The sequence below is a fragment of the Macrobrachium nipponense genome, chromosome 2 (genome assembly GCF_015104395.2).
Source record: "Macrobrachium nipponense isolate FS-2020 chromosome 2, ASM1510439v2, whole genome shotgun sequence".
Lineage (NCBI taxonomy): Eukaryota > Metazoa > Arthropoda > Malacostraca > Decapoda > Palaemonidae > Macrobrachium > Macrobrachium nipponense.
Window position 1 is genome coordinate 118,301,702 of NC_087201.1, and position 26,847 is coordinate 118,328,548.

Here is a 26,847-nt window from a genome sequence, read left to right on the forward strand (position 1 = left end):
GTGGGGTTGTTTTTTGTATCGGAACTAATAAATTAAAAAAGTAAATTTGTATTTTTCCTAACATTCAAACCAACAAAATCATATTCAAGTTACTCTCCTCGCTCCATCTTTCTGTGCCCAATCTCTGTCTTTCACCTTCTGCGAACGTATGGCACAGTGACACTCATACTAATTCACAATTAGAATCACAGGTTCCTAGATAGGCCTTAAGTAGCTAGTGGTATTCTTCAAAGTGAGTCTGCTCATAGTCATCATGTACATGCGTGCTAAAGATATTCTAATGATAAGATGGTGTGGGTTGTTATGTTAGAAAAATACAAACTTCCTTTATTAATAAACATTACCTTAATATAATTTATCTAGCCATAACCCACAAACCGCACCAAAATTTACCACATTGGCAACCCTGTTACCTCCTATTCTGTCCGCCAGTTGGCAACACTGTCGTTGACAGATACAAAACCTTCCCTCAAATCAGTTGTTAACGAGTGCCCGTGTTGTTTACATCACGGCCTCTCTTTATAAATTTCCTTAAACCTTTTTGTGCCTTTAAAGCTTTCATTATTTGTTAAATGAGTCTTTATGTGAATTACCACTCACGCATTACATCACGAAATAGTGAATTAACTTTGATTTCTGTTGTGGTTCTTATCTTAAATTACGAACTTTTGCGCGACCCGGACCTACTGACCTGTCCAATTCTACAATGGATTGCCAAGATAATACGATGCTTCCTTCTGCCAGCAACATCAGGAACTGCCCGGCTTGTGGGACAAGGATGAGTAGCAGGGAGTATGAACCCCATGAAGAGCGAGGCACAGCGCAGTGATCGTGAGGGGCGCGCCCCGCACGATCCCGTCACGACGCCGTATGTACCAGGCACGATCTTCGGACCGACCAGGACGTACGTGCAAGTGGCAGGAGGAGACCGAGAGGGCTGTCGCTGTTCCCCCTCCTTAGGGGGGAGGTTCTCGGAATATGCTCTAGTTCGAAGGGCTTAACGGTCCTACTCTGCAAGATGCTGTGACTTCCGAGATCCAGAGGTTATGGCGCTGATTCGTCAGCACAACGACCTCGGGGAAGGATCGCCGCCCCCACCAGCAGAGCCACGTCTCGGCTCGAGTCGTTTTGGGGCCCGAGAGGGAACCCAAATCGACGGTGGGTCTGCCGCGATCGGAGCTTGCCGACTGTGTTGAACCAGGTAGTCTCTCGTCTCCGGACAAGAAGGCTCTCTCAGTTCTGGCCGGTCGAACAAGCTACTTCCCACCTCCTCCTACTGCGACAGAGGCGTTTCTACGTGTCTTCGGACACCGTATTTCAATACCCCTTCGGTCCTCCTGAGAGGTTTCGACCTCGACGAGGACTGGAATGAGTCGGAGGACGGTATCGGCTCTCTCCTGTCAGGTGTCGATCAGCCCCACCCAGACGACGTTCACAGTGGCGGCAGACCCTTACCTACAGTATGAGTTCGTAACCCTCCTCGGGGGAAAACGTTTTCTCCTGACAATACGTGTTCCCAGGCTCTGAGAGGCCGTCGCCGTAAGGCGATGGCTGCTCCTTTTCTTCTCCAACTGCTAGTTCCGCTGGGAAGGCGAGCCAGTATCCAATTCCTCCCCCATTCCCTCTCTCCTACGGCTACGAGGGAAAGGGGAGGGATCCTACAGAGATTTCTCTGTAAGATCCCACGTTAGGGACTGCACTACCGGGGGGACCTTCGGGTCCTACCTGACGTAAGCCCCGGTCGTTGAGGAGGGATCCTGCCCCTTTCTCGATTTCTACGGGAATCGAGAGGACCACCAGCCGATATCGTTTGATGAATTCGGCGGGGGTTTCGCAGAGTGCTTAGAATTCTACGGAATTTCTAGTGCACTCAGAGTGTTCGAGTTTTTTACGATCTCCAAACACTTAGGCGAGACCACGGTCCAAAGTGAGCGAGAATCCCCGATAATTGTTACACGATAATCGGGAACCTCGCCTATGCTCGAATTCCTGTAATTTCTAGCATTTGGAAGAAGACTGCTGCTGGAAGAAGAGTATCTCACAGTAGGCGACTAACCTGGAATAGAGAAGAACGGACGGGAACATCCAGTTTGTCTTGAACTATCGTCTTCGGTATTCTGTTCACCATTGAAGCTTTCCTTTGGGAAAGTCTTCTCCTTCACTCTCTTGACTAGAGAACGAAGGTGGTCGATCTCCAATCCTTATTCTCATTCCTCGAGGGGAAACGAATTTAGGATGGAGGTCGTTGTACAGAACCTACAAATATACTACATATATTACCCTCGCGACAGGATTCTTTTAACAGTTGAATTGTCCCGGGGGGTAGGCGCATACCGTAGTTAACTCTACGGTTTGTGACCGAGACGAATTGTATCTTAATTGAACTGCAACTCGGGGTTGCCTGCAACCTCCCAGCAGTTATCAGTTTCGATTTTAGATACTTGGTATTGTCACGACAACACCAAATCAGCTTTTGTATTTACCGAAATCTGTTTCGTTTAAATATAATTGCTCGAGCGTATTCTTTTTGCTCGATGGTTCTAGCCGAACGCAGTCCTTTGTGGAAGGGATTACCTGGCAACTCAGGATGACGAGTCACAGAGAGCTACTGCGTATTGAATTGCCTGATAGCAGCTCAGTATCAGCTAGGTCTCCGAGATGCACGGTTGGTTACGTCTCTCTCTCCCCTGGTTTGATTGACTACCAAACCGTATCTCTACCCAACAATCATGGACTTAGGTCTCTGATTAATGGGGATTCTCGCAATAATGAAGGACCATCTACTACTGTGACGCTCGATTTCATTGCCTTCGACATTGCGAGAATTTTCAACAGAGATATCTCTTGGACTCTTTCATCTTTCTATTTACCGCACGGTAACAGAAGTCTGTACTAGTCTCCCGCTGCATCGCACCACGATAATGCGAATGATTTTTGCAGACATCTGAGTTTGTCTTCAAAATATCTCGTTATTCGCAGTGTGCAATTGTGCATTGTTCGCCCCGAATTCAACAGATGTGTCAGAAGACATCGCCTACTCTCCGACCTGACAGCTCTACTTCCAAATGTTCAGCCCATGAGAAGCAGTTCTTCAGGCAGTTTTTCCCTGTGTCTTCATTACTGAAAAGCGCTCCGCTTTCATTGCAACTACGATCCTCACCGGACAGCAATGAATAGCGGTTAGCGTTCTCAGTCTTTGTAGCACAGGTTCAGAATCTTGAGAATCCTTCTCTCGATTCAGCTGTGAAGACGTAGGTTGCATTTTCTGTACACCTTCGTCTTCAGCTACACATAGTGTTGTTTCTCCTTAGCTGAGAATCAACTATACTATGAGATATCTTGCCATCAGGGACCTCGTCTCTAGAAGGCAATTGACTTTCGCTTCCCTGTTGGGCACAAGCCTTAAGAGAATCATCACCTCGCCTTCTGGCATCGGTGACGAACAAATTATTTGTTTAGTCTCTTGGCATAACCCTTTTAAGGTGAAGGTCACGTGACTTGCTCGGGTGCTTGGACAACTTGCCTCCTACCGAACGCAGTCAGTTGGCAGCTGTCAGAGCGCCCAAGTCAGTTACGAACTTCGCTGTGGACTTAGTTCGGTTGTTCCATAACAGTCTTTTCTTCGTCCTAACGGCTTGTCCCAGTACCCATACCATCGACACCCACCATTGAGTGGCAGTGTCCTATCCACTACCGAGAAGAAGAACTTCACTGCATGGGGATAGGAGAATGTGAGACAACTTAGCTGCAGACGGATAGACCAGTATGGGTACAGGACATCACCGAAGTCGAGAAGAGGGATAGGTCATGCGACCATTCCCTTCTTTTCCTCTGAGGTAATTGCATGACTTTTCCTGCGAAGTCAAGCATCCAGGGGATGGGGATCCGTGACGCTCGATTTCGTACCGAACTTAGTAGCGAAGACTCAGAACCCTTTGGTCCCTGACGATCGGTTAGAGTCCTTCACAATCCCCTCCCTAATGGACTTCACCGCCTTCGATGCGAAGGAGATGCTGCTTTGTCCTGTGAAAGCGCGACCGCGCTTTCTGAAGAAACTCGACATCCCAGGCTGAGTGTTGAAGACTCTTCGTCAGCACCAAGATGACCTAGAAGTACACTCCCTCGAGTTACACAAGAACTTCTCCGTGGCGCAGGTACTGAAGGCAGGGGTCTGGTACAACCAGACCACTGGCACCTCCTCCTACCTTTTGGATATTGCCCACAGGTCCTTGGATCGTTTTCCTTGGGACCCGTGGTGGCTGCTCAACATGTTCCGAACAGCATCGAGTCCTGGTGTGACTGTAAGAATAGATAAGTGAATGAGAGTGTGACTGGCTTCTATTCCTATCTTTTTCTCCCCCTCTACCTGTGGGTAGAGGGATACGGTCATCACCTTGCTGGATAAGGACGAGATGCAGGTGAGCTACTCGACAGAGCCCCATCCTATCCCTTTCACTAGGGATGGGAGCGAATATCCACCACTTCCTCCTACAAGGGGGGGGGAAGTGGATGCCAACAAGAGACAAACCATAACTTTATGTTGCCTCTTGCAAATAGGAACTTGTTCTTGCTTGCTGGTACGAAGAGATACGCTTGCCTCTCTCTTAGTACTTGGTCCAGAGGTCTGACCATTGATCCTGCGGTGCACACCCCGATCAATCGGACAGAGGCTTGGATCCCTCCCTCGCTCTTACGACCAGGGAGGCATTCCAAGGTTGGGCGAACACCAGTCTGTTCACACAAGACTCAGATTCCTCCCACCAAGAAGTGAGTCTTCCTATTGTAAAAGGACCGAAGGTTTGTATGCCGTGTCGGAACAAATGACAATTTGTCCAAAATTGCATTTTTCCTAACTATACAAAACCTGAGGTCCTTTACACATAGTCCCACCTCATGCCACCCCTCACTCTGCAGTTTTGCTTGGGCCAAAAGCAAAAGTGATTGTTTACCTCCCAGTTTGCGCGCGCGCGCCTGTCGACAAGCAGTTAACTACAGAACCCTTGTTCGAAAGCTTACGACCTATCCAGCTGCCGCTAGTAACCTTCCTATTGTAAAGGACCTCAGTTTGTATAGTTAGGAAAAATGCAATTTTGGACAAATTGTCATTTTGTCCGACTTTCAAGTCAACTCTTGCCTTCTAAGGCTTCGGTCTCTGTCTCAATTGAAGATTTTATTGCTATGGAGTCTGTTATGAGCTCCTTACAAGAAGCTCAATCCTTCAGTATGTGGGTCCTCGGAGGGCTTTTAATGTATATCAAGGACTCCGGGTTTGTTCCTCCTGATGCTCCTCTTTTGAGAAATTCTGCTCATCCATTTCAATCGCTTCTGTACATCAGAACGAGCTTGCTGCTTCAATGCAGGCCTTTCTTTCTGTTTCTACTAAGGCATAACCTGTATTTGTCGCAGTTACCCTCCTCTGTATCGGAGATTCAGAGAACCCGTCTGTTGTCCTCTTCTCCTTTTGGCGATTTCCTTTTCAATATGTCTGTGCTTTCTGAGGTTTTGAAGGAACATCAAGGTGATGCCTCTTCCCAAGCTCACTGGGCCTTATCAAGAGCTTTTTCCTCTGGTCTTCCTCCCGTTCCTTCAAGGAGTAAGCGTAAGTTTAGGACCAGATCTGTACCCTCTGCTCCAGCCCAACAACCTCCTTCTGGCTTCTTTTTTCCAGAGTACATCTCAGGTTGCTGGTGCCTCTACTTCATCCTCTGGTGCTCACCCTTTGAAACGCGGGAGAGGTTCTTGGCGTGGCTCTAAGGGCAGAGAAAGAGCTCAACCTCCAGGAGGACCTTCTTCTTCTTCTTCTTCTTCTTCTTCCTTGTCTCTGCGTAAGAATTTTCGGAAGTAGGAGTCATCACCTCGCCTGGCGACCGCAGTAGGAGCTTGTCTCTCCCGCCATTGGTCAGCTTGGCAGGGGAGAGCGGTGGATGCTTGGGTGGTGGAGGTCCTGAAGGAAGGTTACGAGATCCCTTTTGTTTCCAGACCTCCACTTTCCAATCGTCCTCTCGAGTTCAGCAGTTATTCCCCTCACTCAATCAGGGGTCAAGCCTTGGAGAAGGAGCTTTCGGCTTTCTTGGAGAAGGATGCCATTGAGCGAGCTCCTCCTTCTCCCGGGTTTTACTCTCGGATGTTTGTAGTTCTAAAGGCCTCGGGTGCCTGGCGCCCCATCATAGATCTTTCGGTCTTGAACAAGTTCATTCTAAAGTCCAAGTTCAGGATGGAGACGGTCCAGACTGTTCTTTCATCCGTCAGGAGGGGGGACTGGATGATTTCCATCGATCTGCAGGATGCTTATCTGCAAATCCCCATCCATCCAAGAAGCAGACCTTACCTTCAGTTTTTCACGGACTCGGGAGTTTTCCAGTTCAAGACCCTTTGTTTCGGCCTCACCACTGCTCCACAGGTCTTTTCTCGGGTGATGGCTCCTGTTTCAGCTATTCTGCATCAGTTAAATGTAAGGATGCTTCGGTATCTGGACGATTGGCTAGTCCAGGCCGAATCTCTAGAGAAATGTCTCCGGTCGAGGGAGTTAGTGCTGTCTCTTTGTGTCGAGTTGGGCATTCATGTCAACTTCGACAAGTCCAATCTAATCCCTTGCCAGATCATGACTTATCTGGGGATTGTTTTGAATTCCCAGATTTTGAGGGCTTCTCCCGCTCAGAAATGGATAGACAAGCTTCTGAGTCTGATCGAAGAATTTTTGTCCTCCGTAACGCAGCCAGTTTCTCTTTGGAGGTCTCTCCTGGGCCATTTGTCATCCCTCATCCAACTGGTTCCCAAGGAGGTCGTCTCAGAATGAGGTCCCATTCAGTCGCACACTTGCGCCAGTCATGGGATTTCGTGTCCGAGGACACGATAGTCGCCTCTTCTCCCCAATGTCGGAAGGATCTCCGTTGGTGGATGCAAGTTCACCGCCTCAAGTCAGGGACATCTCTTCTTTCGGTTCCTCCGCACCTAATGTTTTGGTCAGATGCCTCGGATCAAGGGTGGGGCGCACACCTGGGCTCCGAAGCCGCTTCGAGCCTTTGGTTAGAAGAGGAGAGGATCATGTCAATAAATTGGAGGGAACTAAGGGCAGTGTACCTAGGCCTCCTTTCATTTCAGGATCAACTGTTGGAGTCGGTTGTCGCGATCTTTGTCGACAACACCACAGCAGTCTCGTACTTGAGAAACCAAGGCGGCACATAGTCGGATCTTCTCACTCAAGAAGCCCGATCAATCCTGTGTTGGGCAGAAGACAGGGGGATTACATTGGTCCCTCAGTTTATCCTGGGCCATCACAACGTCTTAGCAGACGCCTTGTCGAGACCGAACGAAGTTCAAGGATCGGAATGGACACTTTGCCAGGAAGTCTTCGACAGCCTCAGGAAGAAATGGCCTGTCACAGTTGATCTGTTTGCCACCCCACTGAATTTTCGGTGCCAGATATTCTTCACCCCTTACCAGAGTGCCGGGACAGACTCTCTTTTGCAGGACTGGGAGGGACTTCAAGCCTATGCTTTTCCTCTGTTCTCTCTGGTGAGGTCAGTCCTCAACAAAGTGAGGGCAACCAAGCGTCTGGATCTCACCTTGATCGCCCCCTTCTGGCCACAGAAGGAGTGGTTTCCCGACCTTCTGGAAGCACTGGTGGAACCCCCCCATTCGCCTGCCAGAGAGACCAGATCTTCTCAAACAACCCCATTTTCATCGGTTCCATCAGAGGCTCCACATGCTTCATCTTCATGCCTGGAGACTGTCAGGAGGTTCTCCAAGCACGAAGGGTTCTCCTCCAGAGTGACGCGACAGTTGGCTCTTGCCAGACGGCAATCAACCAGAGTAAATTATCAGGCTAAATGGTCGGTTTACAGACGTTGGCGTAAGTCTCAAGGACATTCAATTTCTAGACCTTCCTTACCGAAAGTAGCGGAGTTTTTAGTTCATTTACATCATGACAGGGCCCTGTCACCTTCGTGCATTAAGGGTTATAGGTCTATGCTTTCCAATGTTTTTAAGGCAAGGCTCCCTGAGATCTCTTCATCTTATGTCATTAGAGATTTACTTCGATCTTTTTCCCTATCTCGACCCAGGCCGCAGTGTTCGCCTCCGACATGGGACGTTAACAAAGTCCATCAAGCCTTAAGGTTCCCTCCGTTTGAGCCTCTGAATTCTGCCAAATTTAGGGACCTCTCTTCTAAGACACTCTTCCTTGTCTCGCCTAGGAGCTAACAGCCTAAGCAAGGTGGGTGAACTGCAAGCACTCTCTTTTCTGGTTGCCAGATCTGGACAAGACATGATTTTGTCATACCTTCCTGAATTTGTCACAAAGACTGAATCGTCTGATAATGCCCATTCCAGGTATTTCGTACTGAAGTCGCTGGTGACTTTGTCGGTAATTTAAATGAGGAATTAGTTCTTTGCCCTGTTAGGGCGCTCTTATGCTATTTACGCCGCACGAAGGACATTCAGAGTCGTCCCCGTCATCTGTTTGTTTCACCCCGAAATGTCAAGAGACCTATTTCAAAGAGTGGTGTATCCTTTTTTCTCAGAGATCTGATCGTTAAAACTGGTGTTTCGGCTGCCGGGGAAGACCAGACGCCGAGAGCACACAGTATTAGAGCAGTTGCTATATCAGTAGCTTTTATGAAGAACGTCTCAGTCGCCAAGGTGCTTAAGGCGGCGACTTGGCGTTCTAATTCTGTTTTTGCCTCTTTTTACTTGATATTTCTCTAGACTGAGGGATCTCTAGTTCTAGGCAACCTTCGTTCTTTGGGCCCGTTGGTGATGCAGGACAGGTCGTCAGACAGGAGAATTAGGTAGTCTTCCTGTTTTACGTTTGGTTGCTACCTGTATATTATTCATTAATTTTTGTTTTGTTGTATATATTTTTTGTTTTTTGTATTATAACCCATGGCAGTTTTTGACGTAGTTATAATGGGAATTAGGCAGTTTGGTATTTAGGTTTTGTTGATGACAAGGACTGACTGCTTGGCAACTCATGCTGCTTCCATTGTCAGTGTGAAATGGTACCAGCCACTGGGTTGTCGGCACTGGCGACTACGCTTCTCCAGAGTCGATGCCGACCTAGGACTAGCCCACTGGTTGTCACTTGTCCTTCCTGAAGACTCATGCTTCTTCCACTGTCCTGGACAGGGAATTAGTCGATGGATCGTCTGCTGTCATCTGGTGATTCGCTCACCATCTACTTTTTGTCTCACCTGTTTTCTCGGAGTCAGACTCTCGTGCGAGATCAGGCGACATTTAGTAGCCCTGAGTTTCTTGTTGATGAAGTCGGTTGCGTTGATACACCCCCGATGATCGTGTAACATGAGACCAGGTTGGACTGTCAGGCATTCGTCCTTCGGGACTGAATCGCCTTTTTGCTCTGCGCTCCTTTCTCTTGGCACCGGAAAGCTTGAGTTAGGAGTTGCTCACGAGCCAATTTGTTGCTGGCGACGTTGGGTTGCGTTGATACAGGTTTGCTTAGCTTTGAATCGCCCAGACAGTCCAGACACTCATCCTTCAGGGAAAGAATAGTGCTTGATAGTCTTCAGGGTGCAGCCTTGCTGTCCTTGATTCGTCTGACTGGTCACCTGGTCGGTCACCTGACTTTAGTACAGACAGACTGACTATGCACTTACTCCTTGTCCTTTGCTACCGCAGTTTGGCGGCATTATGGTAGGAGACTTTGAGTTGTTAGTATCTTAGACCTTGGGTTGAGTTTTGACTGCCTATGATATATATTTCTTTGATTGTTTTATGTCCTATTCTGTCCGAAGGGGAAATTGTACTCAGATTCCCTCCTCCTTTTCAATGTGGTTAATCTGGCTAGATAAATTATATTAAGGTAATATGGAATTTTTATTCTAAAATTAATATTAATAATACTTACCTGTATAATTTATTTAGTCCCACCCATCCTACCCCACGATCTGCCTATCACAACTGATTTGAGGGAAGGTTTTGTATCTGTCAACGACAGTGTTGCCAACTGGCGGACAGAATAGGAGGTAACAGGGTTGCCAATGTGGTAAATTTTGGTGCAGTTTTTGGGGATTTTGGGCTAGATAAATTATACAGGTAAGTATTATTAATATTGATTTTAGAATAAAAATTCCATTTTAATTTGTAATTTTTTGTTCAGAAGTGATGGACTCATGCTGTTTCCCTTCTTAATACACTAGTATTTATTTACTTAATTTTATGTACTGTACCTATTACAAGTATTATTTACTTCTTAATCTCACTTACTGTACTAAAATCTTACTTGCAATGTAAGATTGATTTTACTACATATGATATGCCAAATGAAAGGTCCTTTATTATGTTTTATAATAACAAATGTCTTTGGTAAGTTAGTTCAGTGTTTTGTATTTTTACAGTGACACAAAGGAGTGTGACACAAAGGAGAATGACCCATCTTTCAAACCAATGACCAGATATGATCCAACTCTTCACCAAACCAGTTCACTTCCACCAGGATCGGTTGTAGAGGTCAGTACTTTTTAAAAATTTTCTGTTATATATATATAGAGTGAAACTATATAGAGTGAAACTAGTTCTGCAAATAGTTCATTGGTACCTTGTTTGTCAAACATTTCTTATGCGACCATTTTGTTTTCTAACAAAATTTTCGAGAAAATTTTGTATTGTTTCATGAACAAATACTTGTACTTTGAACCGACTGGTTTATTTTGTTTATACTTGTATTTGACAGTCTTTTGCATCCTACAAGAAAAATGGTATTAACATGTTTTTTCCTTTACAATATATAGTTTGATGATAACCATATTCAACAAAATAAATAAAAGTCAAACATTTCAATATAAAATTCAGCATAAGAGATGTACAAAATCACACATCACCCCAGTGACATCACATGCAGCTGACTTGAGACTGAAAGAGGGAACGTTGATATTGAGGAGAGAAAGAGAAGAGTTGAAATATTACTGGATGTATATAAAAGCATTAACAATTCGCATAAAATAAGGGAATTTCACAATAAATTCAACAAAACAGTAAATGAAAGGATAAATCTTTCCACAATAAAATTTAGGATAAATGATGAAAAAAATCATTCATCATTGCGGTGATGCACAGATAACTGAGATAGAGGGAGGGAGCTTTTATATTTTTGAGGAATAATGAATGAATAATTTTAAGTTATCAGGCATCGTGGTGTTGTTGAGAGAAGAAGAGATAGTAAAATCTTTGCTATATGTATATAAAAACAGTACCAATTCACATAAAAAATTAAATGTTATTTCACAATAAATATAACATAATGGTAAAACACGAAAACAATAAAATGCAATATACAGTAATAAAAATTTTTTAAAGTAAGTCTTACATGAGCCAGTGTTTAGTGTGCTGAGTGAGACGATAGAGAGGAGAGGTGAGGGAAGGGATGTTGATGGGTTATGGCCCAAGGAGTTCCTCGTTGGATGAGTCGGTTATGTGCTCCACTACTGATCTCAGGGTCTGGGTTCAATTCCCTGCTCAGCCAGTGCAAAATCAGAGAAATTTATTTCTGTTGATAGAAATTCATTTCTCTTTGTGGTTCAGATCCCACAATAAGCTGTAGGTCCCATTGCTAAGTAACCAATTGGTTCCTAGCCACAAAAATATCTAATCCTTTGGGCCAGCCCTAGGAGAGCTATTAATCAGCTCAGTGGTCTGGTTAAACTAATACGTATACTACTCATCTATATGGCCCAAGGGATCATTTGCTGGAATGCCTATGTCTGTACCTATATAAATAACAATCTCCAGAACATATCCCATTTTGCAGTCACATATGACATATATTTTTATCCCAAAATGATGTCTTCTCATTCTTATATATTGTTTGAATATAAATCGACTTTTGAATGAAACTACATGTAAACTTTCATTGACAACCAGATTTTGGAAGAGATAAAAATATTTCTTGAACCGTTACCGCACCATTCTTAAAACGCCTCTAATTTTCCACAACCTATCATTAGAAATATTGGTGTGTAAATGTAAGGATTCGCTGACCAGTAATCTCTCATGCGATGTTTGGAAACGTGAGGTATGAGTAATATGAGAGTGAGAAAAACAATAATCTCTTAAACAATCCTCTACCCATTTCTTCATCTTTCCTGCTGTGGGGAGCTAGTCGCGTGTCCTCAGAGAATGATACCAATTGGTTTTTCGACTATGACTTGGACTACCTCATTGTCTCAAAATTTGTGAAAATAATTAGATTCTTCACTATTTGAGACATAGTCCCAACCATCAGTCCAACCATCATCTCTGGCTGAACAATGCATTCAGACACCATGATCGCCACCCAGTCCCCCAGATGAGCTACGTGAGGAGGAGGAGCCTACCCTTCCATGCTGCCTACTTTGTTGAACAAACCCTTTGCCTCAAAGAATCATATCTTCATCACCAATAATTTCTTCTTCGTGAGCATCGCTATTAGTATCACTTTCCTCTTGCAAATATGTAGGGTCATTTAGTTCTTCATCAGCTTGTCCACGAATGGCACAGCCAATCAAACTCACTTATATTGCACTGTTCACAAATTGGAATTAACCTAATATGCAAATGATGGGTGGTAGTAGCTAAGAAAATGATGGATTATGGGAACAAAAGGATGATTTACTGAGGTGACTGGAGAGAGAGAAATACACATGGTGGAGCACTGGATTTACTTGGAGGGGTTTGTTAAAAAGTCAAGAAATATTTCAGTAGGAAGAAAAACAGGCCACCAAAATACTAAAGTCTTGGGCATACATTAGGAGTCCAGAGCAACGATCCAATATATTGGTATCCTGAACTGAGACCTGTCTAACATGGGGTATGGATTGGCAGACCTGTGGAATGGCCAAGCAAGAGCCAGAACACTTGCGAGAATGAATCTAGGTGTGCTGCTGAGCTTGGGAAGCTGGATCACCTTGCCAGCCTGGGTAGATCATCTTGAAATCCTTCAGCAACTCTCTTACAGCAACCTAGCTTTGGTGGTAGAGGAGGAATGTTACAGAAAAAAAAATGAGAGAATTATGCCATGTGGGCAGCTATTTGGACTTCATAAAATAGAACCCATATTAGTAGACATTTCGTCCTTAACGGGATGGAAAGTATATAAGAATAGGATTAACTTGAGCAAATGTACATTATGCTAAATTAATGGGTGGTTTTGGCTGTCTGTCCATCGAAACATACTCTCTCGTACATAGGATAACATGGCACGACTAATGCTAAGAACATGTGCTTGCGCTTATTTAAATGAAGTACTGTATGTGGGATAAATTTTAAAACTGAATATCAAGTTAAATAAGACACTAAGGTCACAAAGTTGGACTAAAAGAATTCCATACATAGTCAAGCTAGCACAGCACTACATTAAATACTAGGCTATGAATTAAATGCAGCATAAAACACTTACGAGGTGGTACAAAATTCACATAAAAATACTCATACTTAATGCTAAGAATAATGTGCCTACATTTGTTGAAGGAATGTACTGTCTGTGGGGTTGACTAAATCAAATAAATGTATTAGTAAAGGAGTCCCTCACAGAACTTAGCTAATGCAGCACTTTCAAAGTGATAACATAGCTCACAGGTGAATGATATATCCCGACAATAAAGGAATGTGTTAAACATAAGCAGAAATATTGAGCTGCATCCCAAATGGCTGTGTGAGGACATCATACAGTGGTACCTTGACATACGAAAGGCTCAACTTACGAAAAATTTGAGTTACGGAAGCAAATACAAAGATTTTTTTGGTTCTACATACAAAAATAGTTAAAGTTATGAAAGGTTGTTGCTGTAAAGTCCCAAGATTCGCCCGGACCACCGAGAACAATTTTAAAACTTGCACGCCGCCAACTGAGTAGACTCGCCACCATCCTCCCGCTCTCCCATTGGTTCCTGATGCTAGTCACTGCCATAAGATCCTGCTCTCCTATTGGTCAGCATCTTCCCCATGTGCTCTATGTATTCTATTGGTAAAATGATGCTGTAAATTGAAAAACTTATTCATGCAATACATTTAATAAAAGAATACATTAGGTAAGATAGAATAAAGAATAGAAATGAATGGTTATTATACTATTTGGTAGTTTCAGTAGTTGAAGAGAGATAATGAAAATTTGATTACTGTGTGCTAGGTGAAAGTGGTTGCTTAGCGATCGTTCGGTACTCGTAAGTGCTGAACGTAAACAGAAGGTTGGAAGCTTTTTTTTTTGTTTGATTGTTTATTATAGTTGGTGGTTACTTAATAATTATTTGAAATGAGTACATGCAATACATTTAATAAAAAAATTGTGAATTAGATATCTTAAAACATAAAATAAATTAGACTGCTATCATTGAAGCCAACAAATACACGTACGTATTTTCTAGAAGTATCTCTGTTTTTAATATTAATATATGTTTCATTATAGCTGTCAGTAACTCGGTATCTCTATTAGGTAAAGATACAATAAAGAATAGAAATGAATGGTTACTATACTGTAACCATTCATTTCTATTCTTTATTGTATCTTTACCTAATAGAGATACCGAGTTACTGACAGCTATAATGAAACATATATTAATATTAAAACAGAAGATGACTTCTAGAAAATACGTACGTGTATTTGTTGGCTTCAATGATAGCAGTCAATATTTATTTTATGTTTTAAGATATCTAATTCACAATTTTTTTATTAAATGTATTCGCATGTACTCATTTCAAATAATTATTAAGTAACCACCAACTATAATAAACAATCAACAAAAAAAAAGCTTCCAACCTTCTGTTTACGTTCAGCACTTACGAGTACCGAATGATCGCTAAGCAACCACTTTCACCTAGCACACAGTAATCAAATTTTCATTATCTCTCTTCAACTACTGAAACTACCAAATAGTATAATAACCATTCATTTCTATTCTTTATTCTATCTTTACCTAATGTATTCTTTTATTAAATGTATTGCATGAATAAGTTTTTCAATTTACAGCATTATTTTACCAATAAAGATACAATAAAGAATAGAAATGAATGGTTACTATACTATTTGGTAGTTTTGTTAGTTGAAGAGAGATAATGAAAATTTATGACTTATTGTGTGCTAGGAAAAGTGGTTGCTTGGCGATCGTTCGGTATTCAAAAGTACTGAATGTAAACAAAAGGTTGGAAGGTTTTTTGTTTGTTTGTGTATTATAGTTAATGATTAATTAATAAGTATTTGAAATGAGTACATACTGATTATTTATACATTTTATTGGCTTATTCTAAGCTTTTAGCTTCTTAGGTTTAGATGTCAGAATCATAGACTAGGCTACAGTAGCAACTGCTAACATAGGCTAGGCTTATTGCTAAGGGACATATGCTAAAGTCCTAATATATGCAGTAAAAATGGGGTTGAACATTACATGCAGTTGAATATTACTCAAGTATGTGCAGTAATTTGCCTTTTTGGAGTCATATTTCTTCCGTTGGATCGGCGTCGTAACACTAGAACATGTTTTGTAAGCCCGGAAATATAATTTACTGGGGTGTTTTTGTAGGGCTTGGAACGGATTAGGCATTTTGCATGTAAAATGTGGTTCAAGATACGAAAAGCTCATGATACGAAGGCCGCCTCGGAATGGATTAATTTCATATGTCGAGGTACCACTGTACTTGTGTAGCCTGTAGGAACATTTTGTTTAAGGGCGCCGGCTGGCTAATGCCATTTTTTAAGGACATGACTTTGACATTCATATTACTTAATAAGGTGACTTTGGACATCTCCAAACCGCATATGATTTTCGCCTCTGACCTTCGGTTTTGTGACGCCAGTGCGATTTATCCCGAAAATAACCATTTTTCAAATTCTATCTCCTCCCTTGATATTTAGTATTAAGACCTGGGATTACTACCATATACGTATAGACCTGATGTAGACTTCCAATCAGATTAAGAGTTTTTTTCTAAAAGTCATTTTTTTGCTAGATATGAATTGTTTCATTATGGTAAATAAAATAAACCCTATAAATTGGGGAAAAAAGTAAGAAAAAAAAGAAATAAAAACTGGAAAAAGGGCTACATTTGATTGTTCTATAATGTCTTTCTAAGTTATATACCAAATTTCAATGCTATAGCTTTAAAACTAAGGGAGAAGATAGAATTTGTAGGTCAATAAGTATAGTTTTAAGATACGGGCATTCAAAGTTTTTCTTTATATATTTAAAAAGTCATTGTTAATAAATCATAATTATTATGACTTCTATATTCCTTTTTGGGTATTGATAAACCAAAACTACGTTATTTATCATAATTTAATCATAAATGAAGACCCCTTTGCTGAAAGACCGTAGCCTGGGGCAATGTGTCAGGCTCCTTCTTACGCATTACTCTCTCTCTCTCTCTCCTTCGCTAACTCCTCTAATATTGTTGATACAGGTGGCCCTCAGTTAGCGGCATGGGTTCCATTCCTGGCTGCCAATGCTAAGCGATTTTTGACGCTACACGATTTTAAAGCCTACTGCAACTGCACACCTTTCGGAATACTAGACCATTTAATAGTGCCCTAGACCAGTCAAACGGCGCCGTAATCCTGCAATGGCGCAACAAGTAAAATTACATTTATGCAGTATAGTACTATAGAATTTACTGTACAGTAGTACTGTACAGTACATTATAGTATTATGATTACTGTAAAGTGAAACAATGCCTAGCTTTAATCCTTTGGGTGTCTAGACTATGTAAAGATATAATAAGGTTTTATACAGTGTACAGGTAGCTGTAGTGTTCAAGTTACAATAATTTGTCTTACAATAATCCGATTTTATGAGAGACCAAGTTACAATAGCCTAACTTTATCCCATCTTCTAGTTACATAAGTTCAAAAACAGTAAAAGAGAATGATGAAAGTATGGTTTTTAACGTTATACTTATTGTGTAAATGTGTACAGCCATGAACAACTGAACAAGAAACAACTTTTTTCTAAGTACAACCGAATTGGATAACAACATCCGTTTGGCTTGTATTTCAGTCATCGTACTATAGTACACTATATTACCATAGTTGTTATAAATGATGTTATGTAGAATAGGACCGAGATATCTTAATGTAATAACTCTATTTGCTATAGATCAAAGATCATTATATGTAGCTCAAAGATCAATAGGGAAATACACAGTTTTCTCAGCTTCAGCTAGTTATAGCTGAAGCTGAGAAAACTGTTCAAGCTGCTAATGACCATTATCGTGCATCAGCAATAAGGATAAAACTCCAGTAAATGTATGCCATCAAACACAACCGTAGATAAAATTGAAATAAAATCATTTTAATCAAAACTACTGTGCTTGAAAGAACACATTTTACCATTGGTTTCACGCCGATATAAGATAAAATAGCATAAAGTTCGTATTACGATGATATAAAGGAAAATTGTGAATGGAATCGTGTATTGTTTTACTCAATAAACATGCCACCAACGTAATCTGTAAACAAAAAAAAAAATTAGTTCACAATCACAATGAGACATGTCCAAGTCATATTTCCACCTAAAACACGTATTATAAGGAAAAATAACCCTGTCTCATATAAGTCAAGTATCTAGATATTCGTTTATACTAACTAAAAGCAAGAAAATTCACTCAGAATTGCGTTAAATATGGCGAAACAGAATTGCGTTAGATATGGCGAAACAAACTTGTATTTGCCAACAGCTCTGCTGAATACTGGTTTAGATTTACCATAGTATTTTATAATACAGTAATATGAGAATACATAAAATATTATTGGATACAGTGAAGTAATTTATAAATTTTTAAAAGATTCATGGAAAAGATGCATATTTACTTTTTCTTCTGTGCTTATCTTAATTTTCGTCACTATGCCATCTACGTAACAGCAGCATCTTGAGCTCGTACAGTCATAACTCAATATTTTGCTCGAGTAACAAAGCAAAAAATCGACTGATATGCACAGTTATATTTGTACCTCTATCCCATGGAAAAACAAATAAATTGCAGTGTTGCAAAATTGAATGTACTATATGCGAACTTTGTCTTTAAAAATCAATTTATGCAAAAATTGTAAATATAATTTGTTATAAAAATGTAATTCAATGATATAAATTAAAATTTGTTCATGAAACTTACCTGTCAGATATATATATAGCTGTATTTTCTGAAGTCCGACAGAATTTTAAAAACTTCCGACACACGCAGTGGTCGGCCAGGTGGTTAGTACCCATTCCCGCCGCTGGGAGGCGGGTATCAGGAACCATTCCCATTTTCTATTCATAATTTTTCTGTCGCCGGTGCTGAAAACACCTGTTTTCAGTACCTCCGTCTTAGGATTTTGGAAACTTCATTGCCGCTAAGTATCCTAATTGTCTTTTGATTTATTTACTTGGATTTGTGGCTAGACATACGCTATCTTAAATTGATTTGAATTTGATTCATTTTTGCTTAAAATATCTGAATCTAGTTAGGCTAGTTTCAGACGGGGTTGTCTGTAAAGATAGGGTGTGGCTACCGAAAGCTTCGGTAGATCCGCACTTGGTATGTACGAGGGGTATGGGTCTTCCTTCTTTGTTGAGATTTGTCATGTAAGGAGTGTGAGACTTTGTCTATTCCGTAAGAAAGACGTATGATTCGTATGTACGCAATTAATCAGTAAAACAAAGTCAGGGTAGTGAACCTGCTAACCTTCCTGTAGACTTTATTTTGCCTAACCCTGTAGTATGGCCTACGGGCTATGAATATGTCTACGAGAGGTGCTCGCTCTCCTTATTGCTGTGAAGTGCTACTTAACTTCTGTAATTGTTACTCCTAACCCTGCAGTATTGCCTTCGGGCCCTAAGCAGTGTCTGTAGAGGAATTGCCCTTTCTCTGATACTCTTTCGATTCGTAACTTAGAATCGAAAGTGCTTGCTTTAGAGAGTAAAAGTGAAGTGCAGAAGTGCAGTGATACCCCTTGTGTAGTGGAGGGTGCGTCAGATCGGCCTTATTTCGCCTCTAGGCCGGGACCTCTGCTTGACTCCCAGGACCCGGGGAGGGAGCATGTCGAAAAGCCTAAGGAGGGTTACAAGGAACCCCCACCGATCTGGCGTGCCTTCGGCAGTTTCTGATGAAAATCCCCAGACTGCCAAAGTGCGTGCGCGTGCACGAATCCTGAAAGTTTGCTTCTCGTCCTCCGAAGCGTCCTCTCCGTGCAGGGGTTGGAGCTTTCGGAAGGACTCGCGCCCTCTAAATAGAAGCTTTATAGAAGAGGACGCTTCACGTCCTCTCTCTCTCTCTCGTTATGCGTTTCAGTGAGAAGTAAGAAGGCGAACGTCGCCTGAACTCGTGTCCGTCTTTCCACCGAGAAATACGTAAAAGAAGTCATAGTAGCAGGAAGCTTTTGAGAGCGGACGCCTGGGACGCTCGGATGGACTCCAGGCGCGCGCGGGTGCACGCCAAGTGGACGCCGAGCGCGCTCCAGTGGACGCCGAGCGCGCTCCAGTGGACGCCGAGCGCGCGCCAGTGACGCCGAGCATGCACCAGCGCACGCCAGGTGTGTCGCCTGGCTGAACGTTTCTGTTGAACTCTTCAAGCTCTTGTTTCAGATTTGGGCCTAAAGAATTTTTACCTCCACCTTCGGTGATACCTTCTACCTCACCTGCAAGGAATGTGAAGTAGGCAGTGCTTCGGAGAAGCTTAAAGTGAACAGACAACTTCTTCTTCGAAAACCCAGCAAGACATCGGGTTTCGTGAATTCAAGAGGTCTCTGTCAATTAATATTGCTTTTCCCATAGGTGGATGGAGTTAAGGAAGATCTCGTTTGCTCTACCGCAACCTTTGCCATTCTGCCAATAAATTTAAGTTGCCACTACCGCAGTCAAGACTTTGCGATAAGGCAGTTACGGGTTATTGTAAGGCTCGATGTCCTGCACGTCAGGACTCTCGGCAACGTTCAGTAGGATTCTTGCAAAGGCACTCATCAAAAGGACGCTCTTCAGGAAAGCGCAAGACAGGACTTCCTTTGCCATACTGCCAATAATTTTAAGCTTTAGCAGGCATTAGTTGTGATACGGGAGAGGAAGCTGGTTGGAGAGTTTCTTCCTCTTCCCAGGATAATTTTCCAAGCTTTTTAGCCCATCTGAAAGGGTTTTTCAGATGATAGATTTTGTTAGTTTCTAGTCGGGACTACGCTGCCGAATTGAACATCGTCGTTCTACTTGCCGTAAGCCCAGTCTCTTGACAGGATTCTTGCCCCTTCCTCGTTTGAGACGGAATCGGAAAAATTAAATGCTCGACTCCCTGGATTACGTTTTGTCAATTCAGTGACTTTCCCCCATTGACAATATACCTTTCGTTTGTCAAGTAAGTGGGTATCCCTCTTTGACAAAATATCTCTTTGTCCCGTAAATGGGTTTAGTTCTCATTGACAAACACTCATTAACTTGATATTGCGTAAGCGAATAAGCTCTTATTGACAAGATTCGGAAGAGCTCTCATTCGTATTCGCAGACTCGTACAAAGAAATAGAACTTGTAGACTACGTCAATGAACGCTTATGTCCAATAACATAAGAAGCTTGAGCTGACTGCTTCGACTGCTTCGATTCTCTTAAGTTTTGTTCATGAAACTTGCCTGTCAGATATGTATGTAGCTGTATTTCCGAATTCAGCTATATATATGTCTGCCAGGTAAGTAGGAACAAACTTTATTGTGATATAATTTCATTTTTTGCCTTGCGTTATTTTACTTCTGGTTGGTTCAAGTCATATACGCTTGCTGTAGTTACCTCTTCGGATGGCAACCGAGAGGTCTATTGTCTATTTTAAGGACATTTAATCGTTACTCCCTGCAGCCTTCCAGGAGTTTCCGATTTATCTTTTACCGTTGTATGGTAGTGTTCTGACGACACAAACGCATCTATATATTTAGCGTTTTCTGTTACGCTTAAATATACCAGCTTGAGAGTCTTTCTGCTCAAAAAATAACGGACCTATTTCTTCGTAGAATATGGGTAGCTGGCAACCCAGACAAAGTTAAGAGACGACGTCGTAAGCTGCTTGCTGCTGCTGTCATGCTGTGTCTGTCCTCCAGTCCAACCGAGCCAGTAACAGATCGTGCGCTGTCATGCACGGTAGGTACGTCTTTTCTCTCCTGCGGGATTGACTGACTAACCGTTTCTCTGTGCTGACGGTTACGTCTCTCCTGCGGGATTGACTGACTATCTGTATCTCTGTCCTACAATCACGGACTTTAGCCTAAGATTGAGGGGATTTCTTACGTGAATGAATAAACGTTGCATTCGTTTTGCCTTACTATGTTCAACAGAGTTATCTCTTAATCCTTTCGGTGCTCGTTACCGCACGGTATGGAACTACGAGTCTACCGCAAACATTGCACTTTTATTTGCTCTCCTGCTTAGGCAAAGCGCAGCCTTATTTAGGGAAGTAAGCATACTCGGGGAGGGAATGGATGAGCTTGCTGGGGACCATTTCCTTCCTGAAGAAGTTTGTTTCCCCGAATAGACTGCAATTCAGACCACAGTTTTTTCCTACCGGGAAACTGAAAAATTATTCTAGATTTAGGAATGATTCTGAACATCTCTCAGTGCGTCTATCACCTGAGGTGATAGAAAGAAGGTGCCGGACATCTGGATAGGGTTTCAGATGTCCTGGATCTTAATCTGAAAGAAGTAAAAGCGATTCGGTAGTCCCTCCAGTCCTCGAAACGAGTTTTTGGGAACCAGTGGTCCAGATCAACTCTGATATTCCACAGCTCTCTCATATCTTAAGAAGTATCTTCTCTCGGTCCTTGTTCGAGTTTACGAGAAAGAGCCTATTATAACAACAGGCGTTAAAATATAACGATCCTCTACAGGTTCGTTACAGGATTGCAAAAGTCCGTACGAACTCGTCTCGATCGACGGCAGCAACTATTGACTTCCGAGTGGAATCTTTCTTTAGAAGTAAGTTGAGAGTTGTGTAGACTTTAGGGACGCCCTTTCATTCTTCTCTTCGATATGTTGAGGACGAAGAGGCGGCTTCTTCTCTGCTCCCTTATTCTCGATCCGGGATCGGTACCATTAAACGCCATCCTATGATATTGAACGGGGATGGATGTTTAGTCTCTTTTCCCCTTTTTCAATCGCTTAGGAAATGTAATAAGAGGATTTATGACGTCACAGGGAGCGACAATGACGCTGATCGCCCCATGTTGGCCTTCAGAATCCTGGATTCACAGAGGTCACATACTTCCTAGTTCACTTTCCAAGGACCTTTTCCGAGGAGAGTCGGTCTACTCTAACTCGAAAAGTACCTATAACCTCTCCGCTCTGAGTCTGACTACGTTCAGACTATCGAGATGTTGACAGGAATAAGATTACCGTCTTCCATTTCCGTCTGAAGAATGGGATAAGCTGGCAGTCACAACTATTAAAGAATATGCAAATATGTTGTGACGGCCTTTGGGCTCAGAGATTTGCGTCTGTCAAACAACAAAGCCCTTCACGATCTTTGAGTTCTGTGGAATCTCGAAACTCGCTCACCATCTACTTTTTGTCTCACCTGTTTTCTCGGAGTCAGACACTCGTGCGAGATCAGGCGACATATAGTAGCCCTGAGTTTCTTGTTGACGAAGTCGGTTGCGTTTATACACCCCCGATGATCGTGTAACATGACCAGGTTGGACTGTCAGGCATTCTTCCTTCGGGACTGATCGCCTTTTTGCTCCTCGCTCCTTTCTTCTGGCACCAGAAGCTCGAGTCAGGAGTTGATTCGCTGACGACGTTGGGTTGCGTTGATAACCCCCACCCCCATTAAGGTTTGCTTAGATTGAATCGCCCAGGCAGTCCAGACAACTCATCCTTCAGCGAAGAATAGTGCCTTATGGTCTTCAGGGTACATCCTTGCTGTCCTTGATTCGTCTGACTGGTCAACTGGTCGGTCACCTGACTTTAGTACAGACGGACTGACTGTGCATGTCCAGATCGAAGCTTTTCAATATGGAACTTAGACGTAGTCTGAGTTCTTGATGTTAAGCATTCGAACCTCTCCTACCTGTTAACTTCTTGCATGTGATCAGGAAGGCCTTCTTCTAACCACCCTAGATACGACAAAGAGGGTTAGTGAAATTTTAAGCCATCGTCACAAGTTTTGGCTTTAGAGAAACACAAGGCGGTGTGCTCTCTAAGCCTTCCGTTGTGGCCTAAGAATGGAAACCCGTTTTGTCCTTGGGCCAGGAGCTTGGAAGCAAGGATGGCACAAGTTAGTGGGCAGGAGCCAGAGAGAGTCCTGTGCCCTGTCGGGTCTCTCAAGTTTTATCTACATAAAACTCAAGAAAGTCGAAGTCATTCGGGCAATCTGCAGTGTTCCGAAAAAGACCAGACTTGCCCATATCGAAGAACAGCCTGGCTTTAGTGTTAAGGAGTTCTTTCAAAAATGCTCCTTCATTGTGTTTGCACAAAGATTTGAAATCTTTTTATCTGAATGCTCACGAGGTGAGGGCGCGGCCTCGGAAGCATTTCAACAGAGCATGGCACTCAGCAACATCCTGAGTACCATGTTTTAGCGAAGCAACTCTGTGTTCACTTCACACTCCCTGCGAGATGTGAAGATGGCATGATGATCTGCTGCTCGCTAGGGCCATACTTGTCTGCAGACACAATCTTGGGGGCAAGAAGTACCACTCATCCTATCCTGTAGAAAATGGTTAGGAAGAGCTCTTAATTTAGTTGATGAGTCGCCGACAACGGCGACTTCTTAACTCTTAAGCCTTAGTTAAAACACCTTAACTTTGGCTAGGTTGGTCAGGTGGTGATATATATATATATATTTATTTTATTTTACTTCTTAGCCCTCATGGTATGGTCAATATGGTCTAGTCACGTCGTGGTCTCGCCCCTGTTGACAGATCATCTGGAGTGCACCAGCTATATAGGTCTCTACCTCGCTGGCAACTCTAGTAGCACAAGCAGACTTACGTGGCAGTAACCACGAAGCCAGCTATGCTAACAGGTGGAACCAAGATGTAAATCATCTGCATGCATTTTGTTCCTTAAAATCCTTTCTATTTCTGTCCCTTCCCACCTCCAAAGGTGGGATTCAGCTATATATATATCTGACAGGTAAGTTTCATGAACAAAATGATATTGTTATGATACAATAAAGTTTGTTCATACTTACCTGGCAGATATATATAATCAAGTACCCACCCACCTCCCCTCAGGGGGGGGGGGGACAGTGGAAATAAAAATTATGGAATAGAAAATGGGAATGGTTCCTGATACCCGCCTCCCAGCGGCGGGAATGGGTACTAACCACCTGGCCGACCACTGCGTGTGTCGGAAGTTTTTAAAATTCTGTCGGACTTCAGAAAATACAGCTATATATATATCTGCCAGGTAAGTATGAACAAACTTTATTGTATCATAACAATATCATTTTTATTATTTGGGTGTGACTGAACAACCTATTGTCTTCATCATGTGAAGAGCTGTTACAAAGATTTCAAATGGACATGGGTACTGCCACTGTATCATATTTATGTATACAAATTTAAAAAAATACCCTGTAATACATTTTTCATACACATTTTAAACATAAACCCATGAAAACTTGTAACGAAAAGCTGAAATTTCATTATAAAAAAAGCTAAAGTTTCATTAACAAAATGTGTTATAATTAGCTCCCAACTTAATAAAATATAACCACATGAAGTCTTTGTAAATGCATTTTTCGGAACAGCGGTGGACAAGAACGAACATGAAAAAACATCCTCTGATAACGTGGAGGGCAGTTACAAAAGCTGCCTTAACACTTAAATGTCGATTGGACGTATTAAACGTCGACAAAAATTGTCTGTCAGGTGCCTAACCAACGTATGGTAAGTCGATGCAAAATAGATTTGTTAAAAATTCATGGAAAAATAGTTACAGGCCTACTAGGCAAAAAATTTTGAATCATGCGCCTTGAGGGATGCTGGGAGCTCACGGATCAAGCTGTTGTTTCATTTACAAGCGTTACCCAGGTGCGCAAGCGCGAATTTCTTTCTTCTCACACTAAAAAGCATCAGTGACACATCTCAGAAATTATTTCGTCACTTTGACTTAATATTTGCACCATTTTATGTTTGCCGTTACTTGGAGTTTTATAGTATGTGAAAATGTGTGCAAGCGATTTTGACGAAGGAAAAATCTATTTCTAGGCAAGGGCCCGTGTCGCCCAGTGAAATGTCCCTTTAGCACACATTTCTAAGGTAAATTAATGCTAACATACCAGAGAAAAAGCTAAAATGGAAATGCCAGAATATTCTGGCTCGCTCACCTTATATATAAAGGTGTCGGTATGGTTTCTGGGGCGAGTGAAACCACTATCATGGGTCTCTTGCCATTTAGATTCATCCTTCTTCAAAATCCCCCTACCAGAGAGGGGCCGATCCAAGGCCCACTCCCAGCTATAACTACTACTAGCGCCTCTGACGGTACCACTAGCGCCTCTAACGGCATCCTTGGAGTTAGCCCCAAGCTTGGGCCCAAGGGTGGGGTTATAATAGAAGGGTGGGATTTCACTGGGCGACACGGGCCCTTGCCCAGAAATAGATTTTTCCTTCGTCAAAATCCCTTTTCTGGGCTCAGCCCGTGTCACTACGTGAAATAGTACTAGAGAATTGGCCACAAGCTTGGAACAAAGGAGTACAATGATATATTGTAAGGAAAAATGAAAAACAATTAAGGTTAATTAGTATAATCTAAAATCTACTTATGAACTAGAAACAATTATACAGAAGGCTTAAGAGTAAACATAGTAACTTAATATTAACCTTAAAATTAAATACAATATAACAGACTGTGTGAGTAATCCTAAAATAAAAACAAGGAAACATCACATCTATGTACAACATGTGGCATCCAAGGCATGACAAAGGCTACATGGTGGCAGAACCACAGGAAGAATGTCAGTGAGGCAGGTAGAAAGGAGATCTAGATATAAGCTACTTGTTACTACTTAAGCAGTGTCAGGAGAAACTGTGTTTCCCGCTGCCACTGCTGGAAATTTAAGTGTTTCTAACGACTTGAGGTAGTGACGTTTGAACACTGTCAGAGATTTCCAGCTTGTATACTTTTTCAGATCATCAAAATTCATATGCTGAAAGTAATTAACTGAGGTAGCTACTGCCCTAATGTCATGTACCTGGGGGAAAGATTCTGGGTTGGCTTGTGTAATGAAATATATTATTTGCTGTCTAATTCCTTTTAAGGAAATAGTGCCACCTTTTTCCCTCATAAATAAAGGGCTTGAAGATCTTAAGGCCGTTCTAAGCAAGGTATGCTCTTAGGGCAGTAACTGGACATAAGGATGGGTCCTGAGGAAGTGGGAGAATTTTCCATGGGGCCCACCTAACCAGCGGGTCCTCATTTTTAGCTAAAAATTGACGATCTGGAGAAAGTAAGACTTCTCCTGAAGGGAGAAACTCTTTATGACCTGAGTCTCTAGATAGAGCCGACAGTTCAGATACCCTGGCTCCTGAAGCTAGACTTAAAAGGAACAATGTTTTCCTCAGGAGGGGTAAAAAGTCACATGAATCATTATCAGTGTCTGAGGCCAGTTTGAGAACATCATTTAAGAACCATGACACAGACTTAGGCCTCTCTGATGGCCTGAGTCTAGCACAGACTCTAGGGATAGATGAAAAATAAGAGTCTGTTAGATCTATTTTGAAACCAAACTGGAAGGTTTTCTTTAGTGCCGATTTAGTAGTAGTGGTAGTACTAGCTGCTAAACCTTTTTCAAATAATGATCTAAAAAAGGAGATGGCCAGGTTGGTTGTCATGGTTTGAGATTCTGACTTCCTCAGCAAAAAGGGATGCCAACATTGACCCTCAAAACATCCTATTCTTAGAATCGGATAAACGAGAGT

General features: G+C 42.3%; 1 protein-coding gene across 1 annotated transcript in view; it reads left to right on the forward strand.

Annotated features, from left to right (window-relative positions):
* Positions 1 to 26,847, forward strand: part of LOC135220942 (probable RNA-binding protein CG14230) — a 312,424-nt gene that overhangs the window by 186,941 nt on the left and 98,636 nt on the right. Inside the window, exon 5 of the mRNA XM_064258596.1 lies at positions 10,356 to 10,467. Within this exon, the coding sequence (XP_064114666.1) occupies positions 10,356 to 10,467 (112 nt within the window). The remainder of the gene's footprint in view (positions 1 to 10,355; positions 10,468 to 26,847) is intronic.